The following is a 24,752-nucleotide window of genomic DNA, read 5'->3' on the forward strand; positions in this document are numbered from 1 at the left end:
GATTATACAATATTTACGTATTTTATAATTATACGTAAAATTACTTTTAATTAAATGTAGCATATTTTTAACGATCTTGGTTAATCGTTTTTATTTATTTCATCACGGATTTTAAATGCATAAGGGGTAGTTTTGTATTTTAGCTTGTTACCATCGAATCTTGGGGCCTCTCTCTCGTAACCGTTAATAGACGGTGACGTCCATGTTGTCTATCTATCGTAATTATAAGATATTTTATGATAGAGTAATTTTAGAAACGAAATGGAAATAGTAAATAAAAAATTCTATTTATAAGTTATAATTAAATATTTGTACGGTATAATTTAATTAATTAATTAATTATTTTAAATTTTAAATTTTAGTTTATTTTAAATATGAGACTAAATGAAATAAATTTAGATTAAAGATAGAAATTGAATAAAATATTATTAGAATATATTATTTTAATATTAAAATTTAAATAAATTAAATTATTTATTATATATTATATAATAATTCGAAAAAATTATAATAATTAAATTAAATGGAATAAAAAATGTTGTGAAAATTAGTAAATCTGAGAGGGACGGAGCGTTTGGGAAACGGGTCGGAGACTGGCATTGGCAGCGAGATCTAAACCCTTTACATTTTCTATTCTTTTGGGGGCAAAACTCGGAATTGGGGGGCCTTCGTTTTTATCAGCTAAAAAGAGTCTTCTCCTGCACAATCTCGCCACCCTCCTCCCCTTCTCTGCTTCGATTTCTTTTTATTCCAGGTAATAACGTGACTTTTTTCGTTTTTAATCCTTTTAGTCCTCGTATTCGTATTTGCTTTTTTTTTTTTTTTTCCTTAATTTTGTGGCAGATGCATATTGATCTTCATAATCGAGGGTGTAGATTACATTCTGATCTTTTAGTGTTGGTTTTTCTTTGATTTTTTTAGTGGGATTTGCGTTTGCATGCCTGGTTCGTGTGGGGCAAGGACTTGGTCTCTATAAATCTCTTGTTGAATTTTGTGCTGTTCTGTTCTGATTACAGTTGAGTTGCTTGCATGATTTAGATAGAGATGCGTGTGCTTAGATTCTTGTTTTTTGTTTTTAATAAAATTATGTCGTTTGAAATAAACACTTATGTAAATGGTTGACTAGATGTATAAAATTAGTCTTCCTTATCGGGTATAATGTTGCTTTTTGTCCGGAGTATTCTTATTGTGTTGTTTGGGGGATTTTTTAAGCTTTTGGATGCTCATGTAATGTAATTAACTGCTGGCTTTGAATCGAATATTGTGCATCTGTTTGTTTTGGGTTTCACAGATATAAATACTATCTGTTGAAAATCTGAGTGCATCTTTTATTTGGGGTGTTCTAGACTTAACTATTTTATAACTTTTCTGATGAAAATTTGAAAATTATTTATGGTCTCATGTTGTTGTATTTTTCTTGTTCCATAACATAATCACCTAAAATGGGTTTTTATGAATGCATGTTCTGGTCAGCGTTCTGATCAATTCAACAAGAAAACATGGAAAACATATAAATTTTGACTGTCTGATTTATTCTGAAAATGAGGTTTCCTATCTTTATTCTCATGATATATTCTTGCTTTTTACATCAGGTTTTCTGGTTTTGAGGCTGCTTTTGGGGGTGAACCATGGCTGTCGAGGTTGTGGGGTTTGAGATGGTCCAAGGACCAGTGGGGACTGTAACTGAAGGAGGCACTAATGTTTTGCATGAAAAGGAGAATGGCAAATTGGATCAGGGGCCAGGGCTTAACGAGCCCATAAAATTTGGTTCACATGGAGATGAACCAATTAAAGGAGAAGGAAATGGTATTTCTGATGCCAACTTCCCAAAGGATGCAGTTGACGAGTGGCCTGCACCTAAGCAGATCCATTATTTTTATTTTGTCAGATGCCGATCATATGATGACCCAAAAATAAAAGCCAAGATTGATCAGGCGGACAAAGAGATTCAGAGGAAAAACCAAGCACGCTTTCAGATCACTGAAGCGCTAAAGGCAAAACGGGTACGTTAGAGTTTGGTCTGCTATTGTAATCTTATAAGTTATATCTGAGCCATTGATTCATATATTCTAAGTCTTAATTTTAGTCTTTGACGCTATCAAGTGCAGCCAAAACGTTTAGAGTAGAATCCCATAATTGAGGCCCTAAAAACAGACACCCATCCCCAATTGACTATCTCACTACAGGAAGAAAAGATCCCATTTTATCTCCAAACTTGTTAACTGATTCTTGTAATTGTTGTTTTAATTCAAAGCCGTCACTTTAGGTGAAAGCGAAGGAATTACATGATCACAGGCATAATCACTTGAGGGCCACTTAGAAGCTGTTAAAGGTTCAGGGAGGGAGGGAGTGTAACATCCCATGGGAGGCCCAAGCCACATCTAAGCCCATACTCAAAAAACGCTAGTCAATGGTATAATTGGAGACCCTTGGAATCATTTTTTTATTGGCACCGGGTGTCCAGAAACAGTGCTGCGACTAATTTTGGGAATGCACATGCCCTCAACAAGGAGGTTCTTATAAGTGCACATCGGGCAATTCAAGGAGAAAATCCTCTAGTTCAATGGTCCCTAGAAATTGTTGGTACCCATTGGGATTCGAACCTTGGACCTTGGAGGGAGCATACCACCAAGACTGAAGCTTTTACCATTTGAGCCAACCCCTAGGGGTTAGAGACCCTTGGAATCATTATAAAGAGTAAGAACTTCTCTCTCCTAAGCAATGTGAGATCTCCATTCACGACCTATATTCACTATGGGATATTCAATTGAAAACTTGTTTAAAGAACTGATTGAGTTGTGACCTTTCTAAAGTTATTTCTAAGGTTAAAGAGTGAGGGAGGGAGGGAGGTCGTGGATGATGCACATATCTAAATATTGAATGAAGGTTGACCTAGGTGGGAATTGATATTCGTAGAATAAACAGCAAACCCCTAGGGGTTGGCTCAAGTGGTAAAGACCTTGGTCTTGGTGGTATCCTCCCTTCAGGTTTAAGGTTTGAATCCTCTTGGGTGCAAACAATTTCTATGGGCCATCGAACTGGGGGAACTTCCCCTTGAATTACTTGAGGTGCACTTGCGGAAAACCCATTGCCAATGACTTGTGCATCCCCAGGAGTAGTCGGGACTTTGTTCTTGGACGCCTGGTGCCAATTACAAAAAAAAAAAAAAAAACAAGAGATAAGTGAGGGATGTTAGGAGAACATCCAAAAAATAAAGATTTGGAGTATGCTTTTTTATGACACATTGAGGCTATAGATGGACTACATGTTTAAAGAATTGATTGAGCTGTGACCCTTTGGAGACAGCAAAAAGCACTCAAATTGTTAGGACTGATGTGTCTCTTTAACAAAGTGACAATTATGATTAAAGAAAAGGTTTAGTTATAGAGGGCTTGACCTCCTATTGACCACTTTTGTGCAAATGAAAGTACTTTTTGCCGTTCAATCAAAACAAAATCCTGCACATACCAATATCTCTTATGTGTTCTTGCCCTTTTATTTCTGAAATTCACCAACACCAAATATCTCTCATGTATACAAATTCTGAAATTCCATCTGACAACTATTGTGCAAATGAAAGTACTTTTTTCTGTTCAATCAGAACAAATCTCTTATGTGCATAGATTATGAAATTATACTGACTGCAGTCTGAAATAAATCCTACGTGTGATCTTGCTGTTTTATGTCTTCATTTTCTGTAGTTGGATCGAGCAGAGTTGATTTCTCAGATTAGAGCTTTGAAAGATGAGAGCCGGCAGTTTAAGGCAATCTTGGATGAGAAAAGAAAGGAGATTGAACCTTTGCAACAAGCTCTTGGGAAGCTGCGCAATACAAACAGTGTCGGTCGGGGCAATGGTTTATGTTCATCTGAGGAAGAGCTTAATGATTTTGTATGTTTTTTTAAATCTCCCCATGCTTTGCGGATTTTGAATATATTAGTTCATTTTGAGCTACATTGGTGGTTGATACCTTTTATTCTTTTGTTCTCTGACTCTGATTGTTGATTTGTGGATACAGATCCATGGTTTGCAGTACCGCATACAACATGAGAGCATTCCGTTGTCTGAGGAAAAACAACTCCTTAGAGAAATCAAACAACTAGAGGCTACAAGGGAAAAAGTAGTTGCAAATGCTGCTATGAGAGCAAAGATACAAGATTCATTGGGTCAGAGAGAAGACATTCAAGACCAGGTTAAAGTAAGGCAGTGCTAGTTTGAATTTTATGTTTTGGAGCTTTTCATTTCACTGATTATCCCAAGCTGTTTATATATATTTTTCATCATATATACCAACTATTTGTAAAACTCATGTCATTGTAGCTCATAGGTGGTGATTTGGATGGAGTAAGAAAGGAGAAACAAGTACTTCAGACCAAAATTAAGCAAATTGAAGACACACTAAAGGCAGTGGACGATGGTATTAATTCTTTATCGGAGGAGCTACAAGCTGTCATGCAAAAGAGGGACAAGGCATATGAAAGCATTCACCAACTCAGAAAACAACGTGATGAAGGGGTAGGTTTGTACTTTGTTGCTACATTTATGGATCCTATCTGCTTGATGTTGAGGGCCTAAAGAGGAACATGCTTGCTATTGGACATTTCCTTAAATCATCTAAAGTTTCCTTGGTGCAATTATGAAAGTTAAATTAGTTTGCTCCAGGGTCCTCAAATTTTCAAAATGCTGCTGGCCAATGCTATCAATTTGGCAAAGCCAAGGCTCCATACATTTCCCTTGATGCATGGCAGGCCATGGTAAATTATATATGCGAATAGCTCTGGGGTGAATTGTAATATTCTTCAACCACGTCCACAACTTGTATGTTCTAGAAAGATCAATATTTCCCCTCAATGATGACTTCTGATACTGAATCAACGTCAGAACATCCATTGGATAGACCCTTTTTTTTAAATAAGTACGTCTATGAGATAGACCACTACAGTACAAGTAAAGAGAAACTGTGTTTTGTTGCATAGATTGCGTTGGCATCATCTCATCGTTGCCTTCTTTGGAAATTCTCATTTTATCACTTATTACAACTTACCTTCCCACCCTCCTTCCCCTCTTAGATAACTATTTGTGGCAGAACTTGCAATGTCATATGCTGGTAAGGTAAAATTGTTGAAGAAGGGAAATGCCAGAGTGTTAGAAGGCTATGACAATAATTGAAGTTTTAGTTAGGATTGAAATTTAATTGGTACTAATGTCATCCTTTTTTTTCAGAATGCCTGCTTTTACCAAAGCCGTACAGCCTTGAACAAAGCACGGGAGCTTGCTGCAAAGAAAGATATTAAGGCTCTTGAGGAACTTTCACATTCAGAGGTTTGTTCAATTACCGTTTGTCCGTTGTTAAGTGCATCCCCTAGTCTGAAGTTGTTGGGATTGTATTCTAATCTCTTCAATCTATTCTTGATTAGGTTGAAAATTTTTTGTCCCTATGGAACAGTGACAAGGCTTTTAGGGAGGATTATGAGAAAAGAATTTTGCCATCTTTAGATAGTAGACAATTGAGTGGGGATGGACGGATGAGGAACCCAGATGAGAAGCCTTTGGTGGTGTTGGAAGAACCAACATATTCCGTGACACAGACAGTGGCAAAAGCTAGTGCCAAAGAATTAAAGGAAGATTTCAAATCAACTTCACAGGTTACTTTGCCCACCCAAAAAGCCCAGAAGGAAACAAAAAATAAAGCAACACATCCAAAATCCACCTTGGAGTATAATAAAGTAGAAGACAGAGAGATCCCTGGGTTAGAAGAGCTGCCAAAGGACATTCCTGCCAAAGACAATGAAGTTGATGCAGCAAAGTTGAAAGAGATGAAAAGAGAACAGGAAATTGCGAAAGCCAAACAGGCGATAGAAAGGAAAAAGAAGAAGGTGGAGAAAGCCGCAGTCAAAGCAGCTATAAGAGCTCAAAAGGAAGTCGAAAAGAAGCTCAAGGAAATTATTAATTTATATATTTCAATTATTTCTGGTTTGCTATTTCTGTTCAGAGTGAAGCTTAAAACTGATGCTTCTTGTCTGATTATCTTATTCAGGAGCGTGAGAAGAAAGCAAAGAAGAAGGCGTCAGCGTCTGCACTTGCTATTGACCCAGAAGAACCACCTATGGAAGTTGTGTCAGAGGATGCTGAACAAGAAAAGATAGATGAAATATTAGAAGCTCCAGTTGCAGCAAAGCAGAAGGTACAAATGGAGAAGGTTCAAAAGGGCAATAGTATCAGACCCAGGAACAGATCCAAAGGCCCAGATTCTGTACCAAAAGTCTTCCTGAAACGGAAAAAGTCGACCAACTACTGGATATGGGCTGCTCCTGCTGCTGCTGTGTTGGTTGTGCTGTTTCTAGTGCTTGGATACTACTATCTTTTCTAAAGGAACTAAATAGAGAGAGCAAAGGACCAGTTTTTATGCCAAAGCGTGAGTAGGTTTGTAGTACTAAAGTTAAGTTATTCCTGTTCGTTACATCCTTTCAGGGGATGAACTTTAAATCATAATGTTTTTGGTAGCTCGGTCAGTTGGGAAGAAGCTACACATGTACATTTATTTAGTTTGACTGGATGAATTTTCATATCTTTGACTTCTGATTAAATTTCCTGAATGCTATCTGAATCCATGAAAGTTGCTTTCTCAGAAGCCCAAGTTTCATTTATGATCAATAGGTGCAAGGGAAGATTTTGAAGCTGAGGGAGCTCATTCGATATCCCTAAGATGCTTACACTCAGCACGTGTATCAATGATTCAGTGAATTAATAAATGGATGTTCGAATAATTTTTCTTTATTATAAAACTTGAAGAAGCTGCTGTGCTGTGGACTACTTCTTTGTAGAAAAAAACAAGTATAATTTATAGGCACAAGCCCAGATGGTTCAAGAACTCCGGTACTCTTTCATTTAAGAAAAGAGAAGGCAAAACAATCGAGCCTTTTTAAAAATTATTTTTAGAAAGGAAATAAAGAAACGATTCTTTTGTAGAAATGAGATCATGAAGAGTAATGGAATATATATATTTTTTTTGGACCTTTTCCAGTGTTGGATGTTTTCGTCAAACGGATGTGCAAAAGAGAGAAACCTTTTATGGGACAAATACTATTCCAAATAGCAAACCATTTTCTAGGAGAACACCAAAAAGGAAAAACAAGAAACAAAGAGGATGGATTGTTTTGTTTATTTTCTTGATCACCACCTTTCCACGACTCGAGTGAACGGGACACGTGATTTAATTTGGACATGCATAAACATTAATACTCCAAGTCAAAGATGGGTATATGTATATTGAATAGAGAAGTACTACAGTTATAATTTTTTTTTTTTTTCTATAAAACTAAGCTTATAAATTGATGTGATTTCATGTAATACGTAAGCTAGATCTACTTTATAATAAGAATACTTTTATAGTCTAACGTACTAAATCAATTTGTAAGTTTACTTTTATGAAATCTCTACGTGGCTAAATCGTTTCTTTTTTTAATATTAAGCGAAACAAAAGTAAGAACACATTTGCGTTCTAATGTCAACATCATATATATCATGCATTGAACTTAACCCTTTAGCAAGAAATGAAGGCAAGTATAAGAAGCACGTATTAATTAGTGTACTTGTATTATATTGTGAGTGATCGATCGATGACCACAATTTATGTCATGAGAATAATTTTACGTAATTGATAGTCCCCGACAAATAGGCAACTTAAACTCATAGCTTGGTGCATGCCTTCAGATACTCCCTGATGTTCTCTGAACAAACTGTATACAACTAGATCTAGATATCCACACTTAAATAATTTCTTTGCAAACTAATAACATGCGTTAGCAAAAAGAAAATGTTATTTGTATTTACAATTTTTATATATATAACAATGTGTAGTAACATATATATAATATGCTTGAGATTATGAAATTTGAAATTCAAAATTTGAATCTAAAAAAAAAAAAACTGATCATAAGATGAATCTTGTGCGTATGTAAAATTGTAATTACTTACTCTTAATTACCAACTATCGTGCCCTTTGCATCGTGCCCTTTGCATTAGGAGATTAGACACAATTCACTTAGCCTAGACAAGTAATTTTCAGGTAGTGAATGGAGAAAACATCTCTTTTAAGTTCGATTATAGATTTAAAAACCTCAAATGAGAAAAGGTAAAAATAAGAAATGAGTAATATTCATTATTACTGTGCGTGTGAATTTTCTACACAGTATTAAATATTTAATAAATACTGTAAGATCATTTATATATTTATTTCTCTTAGATTTGAGACTCACGACATCTTTATCCCTGAATTGAAACAGCTTGGAAATTTAAAGCAAATCAAGTTTTAAAAGACGCCAACATGAGAGAGTTGGGTTATTACTTGATTAAACATTGGAATAAATATAACATCTTGGTAACAACTTGAAAATGGTGGGAAGGGGCTTCTATAGTCACGTCCAGTGAGTGTTACTACGCCGGCCATCGTCTCCGCTTCACACTTTTCTTAAGAAGAAAAAAAAAAAAACTTGAAATGGTAATTAGAACGTACAATATTGTATATCTATTCCATCCTGAACCTGATCATCAGTTTCAGTCTCGAAACTTGCAGTAGACGTACATGATCAAATACCTTTTGAATAAATTCAAGCATACCCACAAAATCCCTGGTCGCAATTTATGCCTTTCGCACACTTCTTATTGCATTTACCACAATGATTCTCATTGTGAGTAATATCGGTACAGATCCTATTGCAGCAACGTTGTCCTTGTTTGCACTTTCTCCCACATTGTCCGCAGTTGTTCCGATCGCCAAGAATGTTCCGGCAATGCTTCTTGCAGCAGTAGAGCAGGCTGGTCCCGTTGTTTGCTGGTATTCCATTGCACACATTATTTGTGATGGGATGACACCGAGCACCTTTCTTTATCACGCTGGCCAAGAACCTGCTTCTCGATGATCTGAGATTAATACTGGACATTAATGGAGAGTCGAGTACGTACTGATCATCATCGTCTTCTTCGATATCATTTGAGAAAGCTAACTGAGAGTTCAGAGCTAGGAATGTTATAATCAGAGGCATGATTAGGGAGAGAATGGTCGTGAGCTTGAGGAGAGTGCAAGCCATATTAATTAATCTCTCTCGTGAAATGGCGAACTAATTCTGGCACTTCCCGCTTTTAGGATTAGCCGGTGATCGAGGAGGATGGTGGGTACGTACTACGGTATCAATGCCATTGTGCACACACACATATATATAGGCTGCGAGTGCCGAGTCTTGATCATCCAAGGGATATATGCACCTTGTTTTACTGCAACTTGTAATAAATTAATAATTTTCCTTTAAAAAAATAGCTCTGCATTGAATTGACTGAATATCATGTATTTAATAATTATTAAGTTCAGTTTAAGTAATTTGTTAATTAGTGCAAGCTAGCTCTAAATTCTCGGTAGAGCAAGTTATATTAATTAAATATATACATTCTTGACTAATCAGAGCTAGCTCTAGCCATTACCCAGCTACCTACTAGCACGCAGCTGTTCTTAACTTTCAGGCCTAAGTTTTAAGACTTACACTGGAGAGAAAAGAAAAGAAAAGAATAAAAATAAATATGTGGTGTAAAATTGATAAATATAATCATACGTAAGTATATCATTATCTTTCAAATTTTGCTTTGCTTTAATGTAATTTTATGATCAAAACTCTGAATTTAAATAATAATTATGATCTATCAAAGACTGTTTTTTATCTCTCTCTATATCTCTCTTTTTTTTGGGGGGGGGGGGGGGGGGGAGGGTTGAATAAATATTGAAACAAATATAATTATTATTTCAATGAGGTTTTAGCATTTGTTATAAATTTTAAAGCTCACATATTTGTAAAGTTTTATTATGTATAAACGAATTTTTGTATCGATCTGTGTATTAATATTGTTGTATTTATACTTAAAATTTAATTAACATCATTTTTATTAAAATCTAACTTTCTAATTAATCACGTTGGATGTATGTGCGTATTGGTGTACATAATTATTTATAACTAGATTTTTTCTTGTATTAATTTATTAATAAAGTTAGTAAATAATTAATCATTCATTATAGACATAATTTCACAAACTATATAAGTTAGAATTTAGAGTCTTAGACCAAAACTTTGTCTATTTTGGGAAGCACGTTAGCATTCAAAGAAATATTCTGACTTTCTAATTAATCATAAAGCGGGAAATTTGAAGGCGAAGCTGGAAAGTTCACGTGTAGAGGATCTTCTCTCTCGGCGATAAATGCGATCAACTCACTGGTTGGTCACGTTACCCTACACTAGATCCTGGATGGTGCATACATGCCGACACACGTGGCTCAATATCTATGGTCGGTCGCATAGCGAGCATGACATATTCACATGGTACCAGCACCGATTGTGCAATATTCTCCGAAGTCAAACCGAAATTACGCGGCGGGTAAGACTTCGCTACCATTTAATTAATTAAATACCTTTTATTTATTTGGGTTTATAAGAGCATTGAAATTCAGTGCCACAAGGTACCGCTTTTCCTATAATTTAAAATTTATTTTACAGTTTTGATTTATTTTACTTTCAAATCTCTATTTTTAAAAAAAATTTAGAAAATAAACAGTAATTCTTCGAATATAAAGAATTACTATTTGTTCTCTAGATTATTTTTTATCAATATTTTATTTTAATATATAAAATAAATTATTCTTCCAATCATCTACACGTTCTCACATACTTATATTTGTTATAGTTTTAAATAATAATTTTAAAAATAATTCAATTAATTACAAAAATATAAAAAAATTTAAAAATATTATCATATCTATAAAAATAATTTAAATTTTTGTTTAAAATATTCACTAAAATAATAAGTCAAAACACAAGAAAAAATATTGAGTAGTTAAGTTTGTAAATGGAAGTGAGAAAAAAAATAATAAAGAAATATTATTTTAATATAATAGAGAAATGATAAGGAATAGGATGTAGGAAGTTTTTGAAAGATGAGTAAAATTTAGTGAAAAATTTTAAAAAATAAATTTTTTTAACTAAATTATAGGAAATTTTATAGAGAATGGAATGAAAATACTCTAATATCTTAGGACAGAGATAGATTATAAACTAACACAATTTTTTATAAAAAAATATTTAGTGAAATTCTATTTTTTCTTTATAGAATCATGTTAAACTCCACAATGAATTATGTATTTATGCACCAATTTATAAATAACAAAATTTTAAATATATATATATAATAATAATATTCAAGACGTGCAGCCTAACGTATGTGGTGAAGAAATGAATCCTACGTGCATATAGGATGATATTAATTATGAAAGAGTAATATTAAATATAATTATGATTTGTGCAAGTATTATGTATTTTTTTAGAAAAATAGTGAGATTTATTATTAAAAAATTAATTTTATGTAGATTTTATATTTACTCACTTATGTGGATTTCAAAATAAGTGCGTGATACTTATACACTCTATGACTATACATATCATTTTCGTATTTTAAAAAAAAAATCTCAATTGCTTGAACTGCAAAGTGTAATATTGTAAGGGAGTTTTACTATGTATAACTAAAATTATTTACTAATCTGCGTATTAATACTGATTTTTTTATATTTAAAATTTAAATTAATATTATTTTTAATAAAATATACTCTTGAATAAATTATATTAAATTAATGCATATATTAATATGCAGTTATATTTGAAACTAAAATTTTCCATAATAAGGAACGCTCGATCGCTGTTCTTTCCTTTTAATTAATGGTACTCGAGCATGATAAAACCTAGCCAACCATCAATGCTCCCTTTGCGTATACGCCACCTCGACTGGAGCTAAAGCAAGCTCCTCGATGGAGCAGAGAAGTCTACTTATAATTCCTTTGAAATTAAAGAACGACTTTCGTGATCAGACCAAGTTGTTGCGTGCATGCAACAATCTATATATATAACTTGGAGACATATATACTACTTATTACTTATCAAAAGGGGAGCTTGGAGACATTAATATTAAAAGAGGGAGCCAACATGCAGGATAGGATTACTCCCCAAGGCATGCATGCATGCAAACTTAACTTAATCAGACCCCAAAATCCTTTTTTTTTTTTTTTCTTCCTTTCTTTTTTGGGGTTTAGTTTGTCTGCAAATTGCATTTGCTTCTGCTTAATTCTTTCCTTGATTTCCTTTACTGGGCCATATGTTTTACTTAATAATGGGCCATATATTAGACCTGTTTTGGGGCAAAAGATAAGTATCAATGTGAGTCTAATTTTCTGCTAATTTTAATTTTTTTTTTCTGCCAGAATTTTGGGTACGTAATTTTCTTTTTAAAAATAAATAAATAAAAACTAATTAATTAATTCCGTCCAATTTAATGACTTAGTCAAATAAGGTTTTATTTATTTTTCACTCTTTGGTATTACCGAATCAATATCCAAGCCAGACTACAATATTCTAATAACTAGGGTTGTGGTCAACATGAGATCACGTAACCCGCCCCTGAAGTTGGGCATTACTCCTTTATGCCCCAAATTGCGGTTCTCGTGTAAGGCAAAATCAAGCTCCGTCAACTTTGAACATTATTTAGCAGGCCAGCTTCAATGCCGTGTTTTGGTGGAGATCATAATTGTACTATTGGTTAACATAATATGTATATATATATGTTTTTTTTTTTAAGTAGAAAAACCTTACATTTTCTATTTTAGTTAATTACACGTACATGACTTCAAAAATACCATACAGCATCCTGGATCATAATCTTTTCTAGATGATCTCTATTCGATCTGTTTAAATTTTTTGTTCTTACTTTTCGAAAATTCCATGATATACATGATCTCGTCCAACTGAACCAAGTATTTTTTCTTTTCTTTTCCAATCGGAGTACAGTTGAACATAGAAACATGACTAGATCAAAATCATTTAGCCGGCCACCTTGCTCGGCTGCTCGCGCTTCATGTCAATAATTTGGTTAAGTGCATGCTACGTACAAAACTTCTAAATGCATGCAAAATGGAAGCTGCTTAATTTGGACGGCTTAGAATTAATTGGAAATGTAGAATCACTCTACTATCATATATAGGAATTAGAAAGATGGAGAGAAAGAAAATGGTCAAAGATCAGGAGTGCATGCATAAATTCTAGAGTTCTAAAATCTTCTCTAAATCACCCGACAAATGAGTTTTAGCAACAAGCTAGCAAATTAAAGAGCAATACTTATAGGGACAACCACCCCTAGAACCCCACTGCAGCCTTGGCTGATGTGGCTTATGGCAGTCAATATTATTTTTAAAAAATAAAATAAAATAAAAACAAGAAAAAAAGCACAGAAAAGGGAGGGAAAGCACGAATTTTGAGGGGCATTTGGTGATCTGAGCATTTTGTGAGAAAGAAGCCAGAGAGGGAGATCTGAGCACTTTATGGGTTCGATCGCCGTCATTAGCCGTCTTTGGTCGCCATCCCAACTTCCAGATCTCTGAGTTGTGGGTGAGTACGTGGGTGAAGTAAGAGTCAAATAAATTATTTAGCACACGATTGATACCATTTTTTGATTTTTTTTTTCCCCTCTTGGGCTTCTCTTTTTAGGTTGTCGGTGGCATCTATGCTTGCCTTTGATTCTGTTTTGGTGATTTGGTATCATCTGGGTTCAGCCACGGCTTTCCCTCTTATTTTCGGTGTATTCTGGTCGTGGGTCCTGTGCCTTTACGCGTGCGGCCTTCTTTGCTCCATAGCCATTCGTTAGCTTTCTGTGAAGTTTTGATGGGTAAGTTGAAAAACTATGTTCGATGAATCCTGTTTTGTAGTTTCCATGATTGTCAAAATGTACAAGTTGCAATTTCTGTGTGCTGGACCAAAGATCTTGTCTCTGGTTCTGGAATGATGTTTGAAGCTTTGAACAACTGAAATGATATTTTTTTTTTTTGTTTGAAGTAATACAATTCTTGGTATATCTGTTTGAACTAGGAAGTCTTACTGGTAATATTTGTTCGCGGTCCCTTACATGAGTGTAATCGAGTTGGAGCAAGAAGTGACCTCAAGTTTTATTTGTTTGATTTTTATTTCGGCTCCCTTGCTACGTGTTTTTGGTTCCAGAATTATTGTCGGCAGTTTGTTGAGCAATTTTTTTTCTGGTTGTCGGCACATTTCAATTGGGCTGATTATGATGACATGGATTTTAGCATTTGACATTACCTGTGCAATGCAGGGAAAAATGGGGGTACGGAACATTACCTGAATTGCAATTGGAACATTTTTCCCCTGCATTGCATAGTATGCATGTGATATGTGCTGCTCAGTAGTATTAAACAACATGACTTAATTGAGAGCAACCATATGTGCTCCTCAATAGCTCCCCCTTGGAGAATTTGGGCCATGAATTGATTAGGTTAATTGAATAATCTATTCCTTATTTCTTGTTGTTGATAAAGGTTCATGAATACACTCTTTAAGTTAAAACAACTTAAAACTTTTTCATCTCATCTCATCTAATCATTACAATCTTTTCAAATTCTCATACAAAATATAATAAATAATTTAACTTTTTCAAATCCCAATACAAAACTAATATTAAAAAATTATATTATAATAATATTTTATTCATTATTATTTAAAATATCTCATCTCATCTCATCTGAACTGTGTAATCAAACAGAGCCTTATTATATTCCTTGGTAGGATGAAAGGAGGTTTGAACCTCCTTGCATGCATAACAGATGTACTAAACTTAATCTTCTAATCCTTCCAATCTTCTAATCCTTTTTGTGCACATAGATGGCCAATAAATATATATTATTTAGTAAATTAGTAGAAATAAAAAATAATTACTTTATTTTAGATTACAAATAACATTATGCTCTTATTCTATCGTAAGAAATATATTGACAATGCATTTATCTTCTTTTCAGCATGGGAAACAGGAAAGAACAACTATCTACGCTAATACCAGGCAGCTCAAACACCCCATCTGCAGTATATATCAATAACATTGGAATTTGTTGAGTTGATATTTATTTTCAAAATACATCAATAACTTTATCTAATAACATGTTAGTGCATACCATCAACTAGTCCAAATATCTCAAATTACATGCATGATTACTATGGAGCAGTGCCTGCATGGTCATCGGCCTTTCTGCCATATTTAGTTGGCAAGCAATACCCATTTCAACATGGCATGGAACCTCCGACTCCTCACATCAATACAAGCTCCACTACAAGTAACTACAAAGGTACAGAGGATAATAGATCCGATGGTGGGGAAATTGAAGCGCCATGTACATCTCATAGAGTTGAAGAAAGTATTAAGGATAAATGAAATATACAAGAAATTGAGGATGGCAGTGCCGGGACATCTCAGAATGTGGTAATGGATGATGATGATATGGTTGAGGAGCCAAAGTTGGAGATGGAGTTTAATTCCCTTGAAAATTTATTGAGTTATTATAAGCAATACGGTAAGAAATGCAGCTTTGGGGTGATGATGAAAAGAACTGAGAGGGGAGAAGATGAGACTATTAGATATGTCACCATTGCTTGTGCTCGGGGTGGGAAGGCCCAGAATAGGACTTGAATATTGCCAACCCACGTTCGACAAGAAAGACGGAATGTAAGTCAAAGACTAATGCATTAAGAATTGATGGAAAGTTTCAGTTGACTACAGTACATAATATCCATAATTACGGCCTCAGTTTAAAAAAATTCATCTTCTTTCGATGTAATAGAGAAGTGAGTGACTCGATAAAAAGGATCCTATATACAAATGACTTGGCTGGCATCCGGATGAATAAGAGCTTCAGATCTTTTGTTGTTGACACGGGAGAACCTCCCATTTTTAAAAAATGATTGTCGTAATTACATCGATAAGGTAAGACATCTATGACTTGGCGCAGGTAATGCTGGATCACTTAGAGTGTTTTTTTTATGGATGCAATATAGAAATCCTGGATTTTTTGCATTGATGGATTTAGATGATGACTAGAGGTTAAAGAATGTCTTCTGGGTAGACCCCTATAATAGAACAACCTACTAATATTTCGGTGATGAGGTCATGTTCGACATCACTTACCTGGCGAATAGATATAGGGTGCTCTTTGCAGCATTTGTGGGAGTAAACCACCATGGGCAGCCAATCTTGTTAGGAGTAGGCTTGATTTTCAGTGAGGATACAAAAACTTTTGTGTGGTTATTCCAGACTTAGTTGCAGTGTATGGATGGTATAGCTCCAAAAGCTATTATCACTGATTATGATAGAGTGATAAAAAATGCAATTGCTATTATTTTCCTAGAAACCTAACATAGATTTTGCCTGTGGCATGTACTAAAGAAAGTTTTCGAAAAGCTTGCCCCATATGGTTCATACGAAACTGGGATGACAAATAATTTGATGAAATGTGTGTATGACGCCTATGTATTGAAGAGTTTGAGAAATGTTGGGAGCAATTAATTACCACTTACAACTTGCAAAAGAATGCGTGATTAAAAAGCCTATACGTTAATCGTAAGCATTGGTTAACGATATTTTTGAAAAAGTATTTTTAGGCTGGAATAAGTACAACGCAGCAAAGTGAGAGCATAAATGCATTTTTTGACGGTTATGTTCATGCTAAGACAAATCTCAAAGAGTCTGTCAACCCTATGTTGAAAAAAATAATTGAGAATAAAAATGTCACGGACTTCCACTCATTTTGTGTCACAATTCATTGCATATCTAAATTCCTGATTGAGAAGAGGTTCCAAGAGTTGTACACAAATGCTAAATTCAAGAAAGTTCAGAAGCAAGTTACCGACAGATTGATTTGAATCCAAAATTACATAAGAGTGATGGTGCAATAAAGACCAATGTGGTTCGGGATGAAATTTGTTTGAAAGATTTTACTAAACCGGTTACACATTCTGTGGACTTTAGTGAGGTAGATGTAGCTGCAAAATATTCTTGTGGATTATTTAAGATGAGACAGATATTGTGTCGACACATTTTCACCGTTTTCAAATGTAACGAGATTCAATTTTTGTCATATAACTACATTTTAAATCGATGGAGGAAGGATATTAAAAGATGATACACGTTAATCTATAGTAGTTATGATGCAAGCAAACAACAGGCAGATTCTAATAAATATTCAAGTTTATTGAATATATGTTATTAGATAATTACTCATGCAGCGGGTTCGAGCGAGCATAGTGAGGATGCAAAAAGTAAGTTATATGCAATGATTGAGTTGTATGATGCCAACCAAGAACCCCTATCGATGACCCAAACGGGTTTCAATGTTGGTTGTATGGCAAATGACATAACTACGGTCAGTGGTTATGGGCAAGTACACAGTCTACATATTGTGTGAGAGAAAGATAGACCCCCATCTTTGCAGAAAGTATCAAGGATGGAGATAAACATGCGAAAAGCTAAGGTGAAGATGAAGAAAGCACCATCAAATGAGAAATGTAAAGAGGCATTGATATTTTTACTCCCTGCAAACATGGTTTAATGTGTTCTTATTTGTTACTTGATTATTAGAGAGATGGAGGAGATACACTAGTCGTGGACACTTACAGGAATTTATTTGGCAATACTGACATGGATATGCTCAATGTTGAAATTATTGGATCCTAACTCCGAGAAACAATGATTCAGAGTTAAGAAAGTATAAGCGAGTCAATTTATTTTTTCCGAGATTTTGAATGTATTTATCGACACAACGTCAATATTTGAGTTTTATTCTTTATAGATGTAGTTTGAGTTGGATGGATTACAACCGTTGTAGTATGAGATGAATGGATATGAGACGGATGGATTACAACCGCTACAATGAGTTTTGTGAACTTTAATGTGTTTTTTTATAGATTTTAATGTATTTTTGTGGACTTTAATGTATTTTTTGTAGATCTAATAGATTTTTGTGGGTTGAATGTAATCTAGGATTTTTTTTTTTTTTGGATTGAATGTAATCTAGGATTTTTTTTTTTATTTTTTATTTTTTGTGAATTTAGAAGATTTTGTAGATTTAATGTATTTCGTGACTTGGATGTAAATCAGATGATTATTTTATGAATTTAGGATATTTTTATGGATTTAATAGATTTTTGTGGATTGAATGTAATTCATGGATCTTTTTGTAAATTTTCAAAATTTTTGTGGATTAAATGTATTTTGGTGGCTTGAATTTGAATTAAGTTAAAGCTTGAGAAGCTAGGAAAAGCTGTAAGCGATGGGATTGGGGGAGAAGCTGGTTAGAATTAGGAAGATGCAAAAACAAGTTTTTTTTAGAATTAGAAGAGTTACTAAAATAACAAAAAAACTTGTATCGTATGGCTTCATTCACACACGGCATGATGACTTTGATTACTAATAAGAGAAATGTTATAAGAAAGTCTTATATTACACACATCTATCTTAATATATAAGTGTATTAAGTTCCCGTTTGGTTACACAGATGAGATGAGATGTTTTAAATAGTAATGAATAAAATATTGTTATAATATAATTTTGTAATATTAATTTTGTATTAAGATTTGAAAAAATAAAATTGTTTATTATATTTTGTATGGAGAATTAAAAAAATTATAATGATGAGTTGAGATAAGATGAGATGAGTATTTTGATTTTGTGTAACGAATCTGGGCCTAAGTGTTAAGATAAAAGAAAAAAAGGACTTTCATGTGAAGTTGTTCTACTAATAGTGCAAAGCTTCGTTTTGCAGTTCAAATTTCTAACGGCAACGTTTCTTGTAAGTTGGGATTTTTTCAATGGGCCTTTTTGTGGGCTGATCATTGAGGAGTAAACAAAGAAAAAATACCGTCCGGCCCATCAAAAAGATTTCATCCATAAACTCCCTTTTCCCAACGGCTTCACGAGCCTATTTCAAATTCAAAATCTCTCTCTCTCTCTCTCTCTCTCTCTCTCTCTCTCTCTCCATTGCTCCAATGGCTACCTTTGTCACCACTCCCACCAGGACCCCCTCGGACAAGTCCGCCTCTGCCATGTCCCGCAAACACCCTCATCCCAACACCAACTCCGCCGACTCATCCGCTCGCTCCTCTCGCTTTGAGGCCTACAACCGTCTTCAGGCCGCGGCGGTGGCCTTCGGCGAGAAACTCCCGATCCCAGAGATCGTCGCCCTGGGCGGCCAATCCGACGGAAAGAGCTCACTCCTCGAAGCCCTTCTAGGCTTCCGCTTCAACGTCCGCGAGGTCGAGATGGGCACCCGCCGCCCCCTCATTCTCCAGATGGTCCACGATCCCTCCGCCCTCGAACCCCGCTGCCGCTTCCAGGTCTCCTTCGGATTTTGAAGAATTTCTCATTACGATTGTTTTCTTGGACATTGGGAACTTATTAATGAGTACTGAGTTAATTTCTGATTCATATCTCACATAGACTTCGCTTGATTTGCTGGAAATGCAGGAAAATGAAAAGAAAATGGAAATTGGAGTTATTTATACTGTTCATGTTGAAATAATTAGGTGGATCAAATTCAGTCTCTTGTTTGTCTCTTTAGAATTAACAGTAGATACTATATTTATTAAAGTATTGCGGTTTTGGATGTCGAAAACTGAAAACGTGTAGGTCAGGCTGCTTCTAGATGTAAATAGGGTTTTATGATGGTCGGTGGGTAATGAACACGGTTGTAATCTTCTTCAAGAGGTGGTTAATTCACTTTTTTTCCTTCTGTTTTGTTCTCTATGACTCTATCTATATCTTTCTTGATGCCTCAATGTTTAATATGCAAAAATACTGAAACTTGAGCATTAAAAACAGGAAGAGGATTCTGAAGAATATGGAAGTCCTGTTATTTTGGCATCTGCAATTGCAGATATCATAAAGTCCCGGACTGAGGCACTTTTGAAGAAGACTAAAGCTTCAGTTTCTTCTAAGGCAATCGTGATGAGAGCTGAATATGCACATTGTCCTAATCTCACCATTATAGATACCCCGGGCTTCGTTCTTAAGGTGGGCACTCTTGTATTTGATGATGGGGAATAAACGTTTGATATTATTATGCTATAAAATGATTTTTTGGTTTTGAAACTTTGTCGGCAGGCAAAGAAGGGAGAACCAGAAAGCACCCCCGAGGAAATTCTTACAATGGTGAAGTCATTGGCTAGTCCTCCCCATCGCATTCTGTTGTTCCTTCAACAGAGTAGTGTGGAGTGGTGTTCATCTTTGTGGTTGGATTCCATTCGTGAAATTGATCCAACGTTCAGACGGACAGTAATTGTCGTCTCCAAATTTGATAATCGTCTCAAGGTACGAACTTTTAGTGTTTGTTGAATTTATCTCCAGGAAGCAAATCTAAGCATACTAGATAATAGATATACATGTCGGTGGATGTCTCTATCATTCATATTCTCGATGGACTTCAAATGAATCATTTGAAGCTTCCCTATGCTGTTGATATTTTCTGTAGTGAAGATACCACTAACTAAAGAAACTTGTTTTCATTGTATAGCAGAAGTGAGTGGTTTTACTGATATCATCATTGTATATTTGAATTCTTATTTTAAGATGCTTATAAATGCAGGAGTTCAGTGACAGGTGGGAAGTGGACCGATATTTGAGTGCAAGCGGCTACCTAGGAGATAACACACGTCCATTTTTTGTGGCCCTTCCAAAGGACAGGGGCACCATTTCAAATGATGAATTCCGCAAGCAGATATCTCAGGTGGACTCGGAAGTCCTACGTCATCTCAATGAGGGAGTCAAGGGTGGATTTGATGAGGAGAAATTCAGGCCTTACATTGGTTTTGGCCATCTGAGAGATTATTTGGAGTCCGAGCTTCAGAAGAGATATAAAGAAGCTGCTCCAGCAACTCTAGCTTTGCTTGAGCAGCGCTGCAGTGAAGTTACAGCTGAACTGGACAAAATGGACTGTAAAATTCAGGCCACTTCTGATATTTCTCATCTTAGGAGATCAGCTATGTTGTATGCGGCTTCTATCAGCAATCATGTGGTGGGTAATTTCTGTGAAACCTATCAACATCTATGCTGTCATAAACTATTCTAGAAGTTCTTCATTCCGTGAACATAACCAGTTCTCCTCCCTTGTGTGAGCTTCTTGTAATTCATGAATCTCCATGAAATTTCTGATTATATATTATTTCCGTCTTATATTTTTTCTACTTAACAACATATTCTTCTCTCTCTAATGTGAATTCCTCCACCCAAGTCGTTGGCATTAAATAGAACAGAAAGTTCCAACTATTTTTATCAACCGTCCCCTACCAACAGAAAATATCAACCAACTACTTCTTGTACTGAGTAATTCTATCTTTTTGTATCTCTCCGAAAGTAAGTTTTATACGTTTCTCTAAAAATGGTATCTGCTTATGCCTACTGTAAAGGGAGCTTTGATTGATGGAGCAGCAGATCCTGCCCCAGAGCAATGGGGAAAAACAACAATGGAGGAGCAGTCAGAAAGTGGGCTTGGCAGTTGGCCCAGTGTTACTGCAGATATAAAGCCTCCCAATGCTACCCTTCGGCTCTATGGAGGAGCTGCTTTTGAAAGGGTGATGCATGAATTTCGCTGTGCTGTTTATTCTATTGAATGCCCCCCAGTGTCGAGGGAGAAGGTATATATATTATAGAGAAATTTACCTTGAATAATGGATTGAGATCTTCTGTGAACTGGTGAATTATTTAGTCTCTTTACAGGTGGCAAATATATTACTTGCCCATGCTGGCAGAGGTGGGGGCAGAGGAGTAACAGAAGCAGCTGCAGAAATTGCCCGTACAGCTGCCAGATCATGGCTTGCTCCTCTTCTTGACACTGCTTGTGATCGGCTTGCTTTTGTTTTGGGGAATCTCTACGATCTTGCTCTAGAACGAAATCAGAGTGGGGACTCGGAATGTGAGAAGCTTATTAACACTTTGTTAACGTTTTTCTCACATTGTTCGTTTATGTTGTTTTGTTGAAAACCCAAAAAGTCAGGATTGGAGCTTTGATACGTTCAGTTCATATTATTTTCCTCTTTTGCTCTCCTGTAATCTTCTTTTGCTTTCTAATTGTTTGTATTGGCCTGTAAATTTTCATGTAACTAATCACGAAGTCATTGGACATTGTCTAATGTGCAGATGGGATGAAATCAGAAAAAATGGATGGCTACGTTGGTTTTCATGCTGCTTTAAGGCATGCTTACAACCGCTTTATTAAGGACCTTGCCAAACAATGCAAGCAACTGGCTCGGCATCACCTCGATTCAGTTACAAGCCCATACTCGCAGGTGTGTTATGAGAATGGCTTTCGAGGAAGCTTTGGCTCGAGTGCAACCTCTTTTTACAAGTTCAACCAGGCTTCAGCTGGTTCATTTTGTCTTGAGCTAACTGATGGGGGCCCAGCAGCCCGTGACGAAATAATGAGAGATCAAGAGAACATAGCTCCGGAAATGACTGGACAACAAACCACACCAGGGAAAGCAGCAGAAGCTCGAGGAGCCCTTCGAGAAAGCCAAATGACTGTGCCTGAGACCCCATCACCTGATCAGCCATGTGAAGCAGCATATGCTGGGGTCAAGAAAGAACTTGGAAATGATATTGGAGCAAGAAAGTGGATTTCAAGATTGACAGGCAATAACAGAAATACTGATCACGTAAGAGTTCAAAATGGTGGTAGTCTCTTATTTGGTGATACCGGTTCAAATTCAGGCTCAGCCTATTCAGAAATCTGTTCATCAGCTGCACATCATTATGCACGGATTCGTGAAGTTCTTGTTGAGCGAAGCGTGGCCTCAACTTTGAATTCTGGATTCTTAACCCCTTGGTAAGCTTGTTTTTATTTCAAACTCTTAACGTACGTTCACAAAGAGCATTTATATATACAGGAACACTAGCACATGTTGTCCTTGCGACAGTTCGAGCAGCATTTTCTGGTGCGATTTTGTGTTTTGAGGGATTCAGGGATTTCTCGAAAGTTTCTGATGCAATTTTTATTTTTTTGTTCACTTTTTTGCTAAAGAACTGATTTTACGAAGCTGTTATGTGTTCTGCTCTGTGCAGCCGTGAAAGGCTTGTGGTGGCACTTGGGTTGGATTTATTTGCCGTGAACGATGAAAAATTCATGGACATGTTTGTTGCTCCTGACGCCATTGGTGTACTGCAGAACGAACGTCAGTCTCTTCAGAAGCGTCAAAAGGTACTCCGATCTTGCTTGAATGAGTTCAAAAGTGTTGCTCGTGCACTTTAATTGGCAACTGCGTTGAAAACGGGAGCTCATAGGTTTCACATCTAGTGAACATGCAAAATTCTCATTCTTATAGGGCCCTGCATGCTTTTGTTGCATCTGTATTCTGTAACAACGATATTACGTAAGAGTTTTGAATAGAAGCCTGATTCTTCTAAATGCCGCAAGTGAAAAACTTTTTCTTTGTCGATCTTCCTATTTATAAAGATGATGAGAATTAAAATGACGAGTAGTTTGGTGCTCTGCGATTTTGGACCAAGTTGGTTCCCTAAAACATTATTAATTATATTCGGCGGGCCAAGTTAGCTTGTATTAAATGTCGCTAGGAAAAAGGAAAATCAATCATATGCTGTCTTTATATGACTTCAAATCTAATTCTCTTCTTTGGATTATTCTAATTCCTTGAATAATTTCTTTTTAAGCAAACGTTCTTGTTTTTAGTTCGGGAGAGGGAGTTTGACCTGTTTGGCTATTCAAAATTTTAAGGGTAATGACTCTTTAGGCATATAGGTCTTGTGTACTCATTTTAAAAAAAATATAAATATGAGATTTATATAAAAAAATTATTATTTTTTAATAATAAATATAACTTTAAAAAAAAAAAATGGTAAGAGTTACAAATTCTAAGAATATAAATATCATTTCTCAAATTCTAATCACTCAGCTACCGAAGCCATATTTCTCAAATTCTAATACTTAAGACTCAAAAGTCCTGATAATTCTCGGGATGGACTTTTTTCGACATTAAAGTTTAAAAAGCACGAAAGGAAGCATATATAAAAGAGAGACAGACATTGTCAACAATCTCTGCCAGCATTATGAACCTTTTGTAACATGGTCAATAAGTGGTCCCCGAACCCACCATCCCCAATGTCCCTAGAACAAGAGACCTACTCCAACAGCATAAAACTGGATTAGCCTTATCATCTTTACCATTTTTCAATACACTGAGTCTCATATCGTATATATGAGAGATGTATTGATAAGAGTTAGAGTCATGAATATTATATCGATTCTTTATTAGAAGGAACTTGACTTTATAATCTTTTAAATATATACACACACATATATATATATATATATATATATTCAACTTGAATTATCTAATATGCACTCATTAGAAATTTTTTATTGAAGGTCTGAGCACTCTCAGAATTAGTCAGAAATTTATTCTCGAACACCCAGTACCAATTAAAAAAGATATACAATTACAACTTCGACTAATTTTTTGAAATATAAGTCCAAATATGATATTTTTTATGGGAGCATAGGGTATAACTTAAGGGATGGTGGTGCAACGTGCACTTCATCGATCTCCCCAGTATTTTCCATTACTAAATAGTGTCTTAATTTCTAATATTTTTGTTTCACAATGTTACCATAATTTTCAATTTTTTGTAAATGTGCCCAACCGTTTCTTTCTTTATCTTTTTCTCATCCTCAATCAAATCATTAAAAATAGTTGTGATAAGAATATATATCATTAATCTTTTTGGGTATTTTCGCAATATAATGTGGTCGGAATATTACTATTAACATATGGTGACAATAATTCTATAGCCATTGTTCAATAAGTTTGGTAGAAAAATGGACCAGCACGA

At 35.3% G+C, this 24,752-nt stretch overlaps 3 protein-coding genes and 1 long non-coding RNA gene across 4 annotated transcripts; 3 read left to right on the forward strand and 1 right to left on the reverse strand.

The window, feature by feature from the left end:
- The first annotated feature begins 576 nt into the window (after positions 1 to 576).
- LOC122289802 (proton pump-interactor 1-like) lies at positions 577 to 6,630 on the forward strand. Its single transcript, XM_043097088.1, has 8 exons — positions 577 to 754; positions 1,593 to 2,003; positions 3,702 to 3,890; positions 4,018 to 4,197; positions 4,320 to 4,514; positions 5,223 to 5,321; positions 5,417 to 5,938; positions 6,037 to 6,630. The coding sequence occupies exons 2-8, from the start codon at positions 1,629 to 1,631 to the stop codon at positions 6,367 to 6,369; spliced, it is 1,893 nt and encodes a 630-aa protein (XP_042953022.1). The 5' UTR covers positions 577 to 754; positions 1,593 to 1,628; the 3' UTR covers positions 6,370 to 6,630.
- A 1,563-nt stretch (positions 6,631 to 8,193) lies between these two features.
- On the reverse strand, positions 8,194 to 9,210 carry LOC122290138 (protein GRIM REAPER). Its single transcript, XM_043097695.1, has one exon. The coding sequence runs from the start codon at positions 9,086 to 9,088 to the stop codon at positions 8,609 to 8,611; it is 480 nt and encodes a 159-aa protein (XP_042953629.1). The 5' UTR covers positions 9,089 to 9,210; the 3' UTR covers positions 8,194 to 8,608.
- Positions 9,211 to 12,989: 3,779 nt separating this feature from the next.
- LOC122290412 lies at positions 12,990 to 15,769 on the forward strand. Its single transcript, XR_006236382.1, has 3 exons — positions 12,990 to 13,468; positions 13,568 to 13,745; positions 14,887 to 15,769. It is a non-coding gene; the product is annotated as an uncharacterized LOC122290412 (long non-coding RNA).
- A 3,060-nt stretch (positions 15,770 to 18,829) lies between these two features.
- Positions 18,830 to 23,310, forward strand: LOC122288906 (dynamin-related protein 5A-like). Its single transcript, XM_043095727.1, has 8 exons — positions 18,830 to 19,249; positions 19,734 to 19,925; positions 20,016 to 20,222; positions 20,497 to 20,925; positions 21,317 to 21,544; positions 21,627 to 21,822; positions 22,047 to 22,731; positions 22,968 to 23,310. The coding sequence occupies exons 1-8, from the start codon at positions 18,902 to 18,904 to the stop codon at positions 23,152 to 23,154; spliced, it is 2,472 nt and encodes an 823-aa protein (XP_042951661.1). The 5' UTR covers positions 18,830 to 18,901; the 3' UTR covers positions 23,155 to 23,310.
- The last annotated feature ends 1,442 nt before the right edge of the window (positions 23,311 to 24,752 follow it).

Source organism: Carya illinoinensis, chromosome 12, assembly GCF_018687715.1.
Source record: "Carya illinoinensis cultivar Pawnee chromosome 12, C.illinoinensisPawnee_v1, whole genome shotgun sequence".
Lineage (NCBI taxonomy): Eukaryota > Viridiplantae > Streptophyta > Magnoliopsida > Fagales > Juglandaceae > Carya > Carya illinoinensis.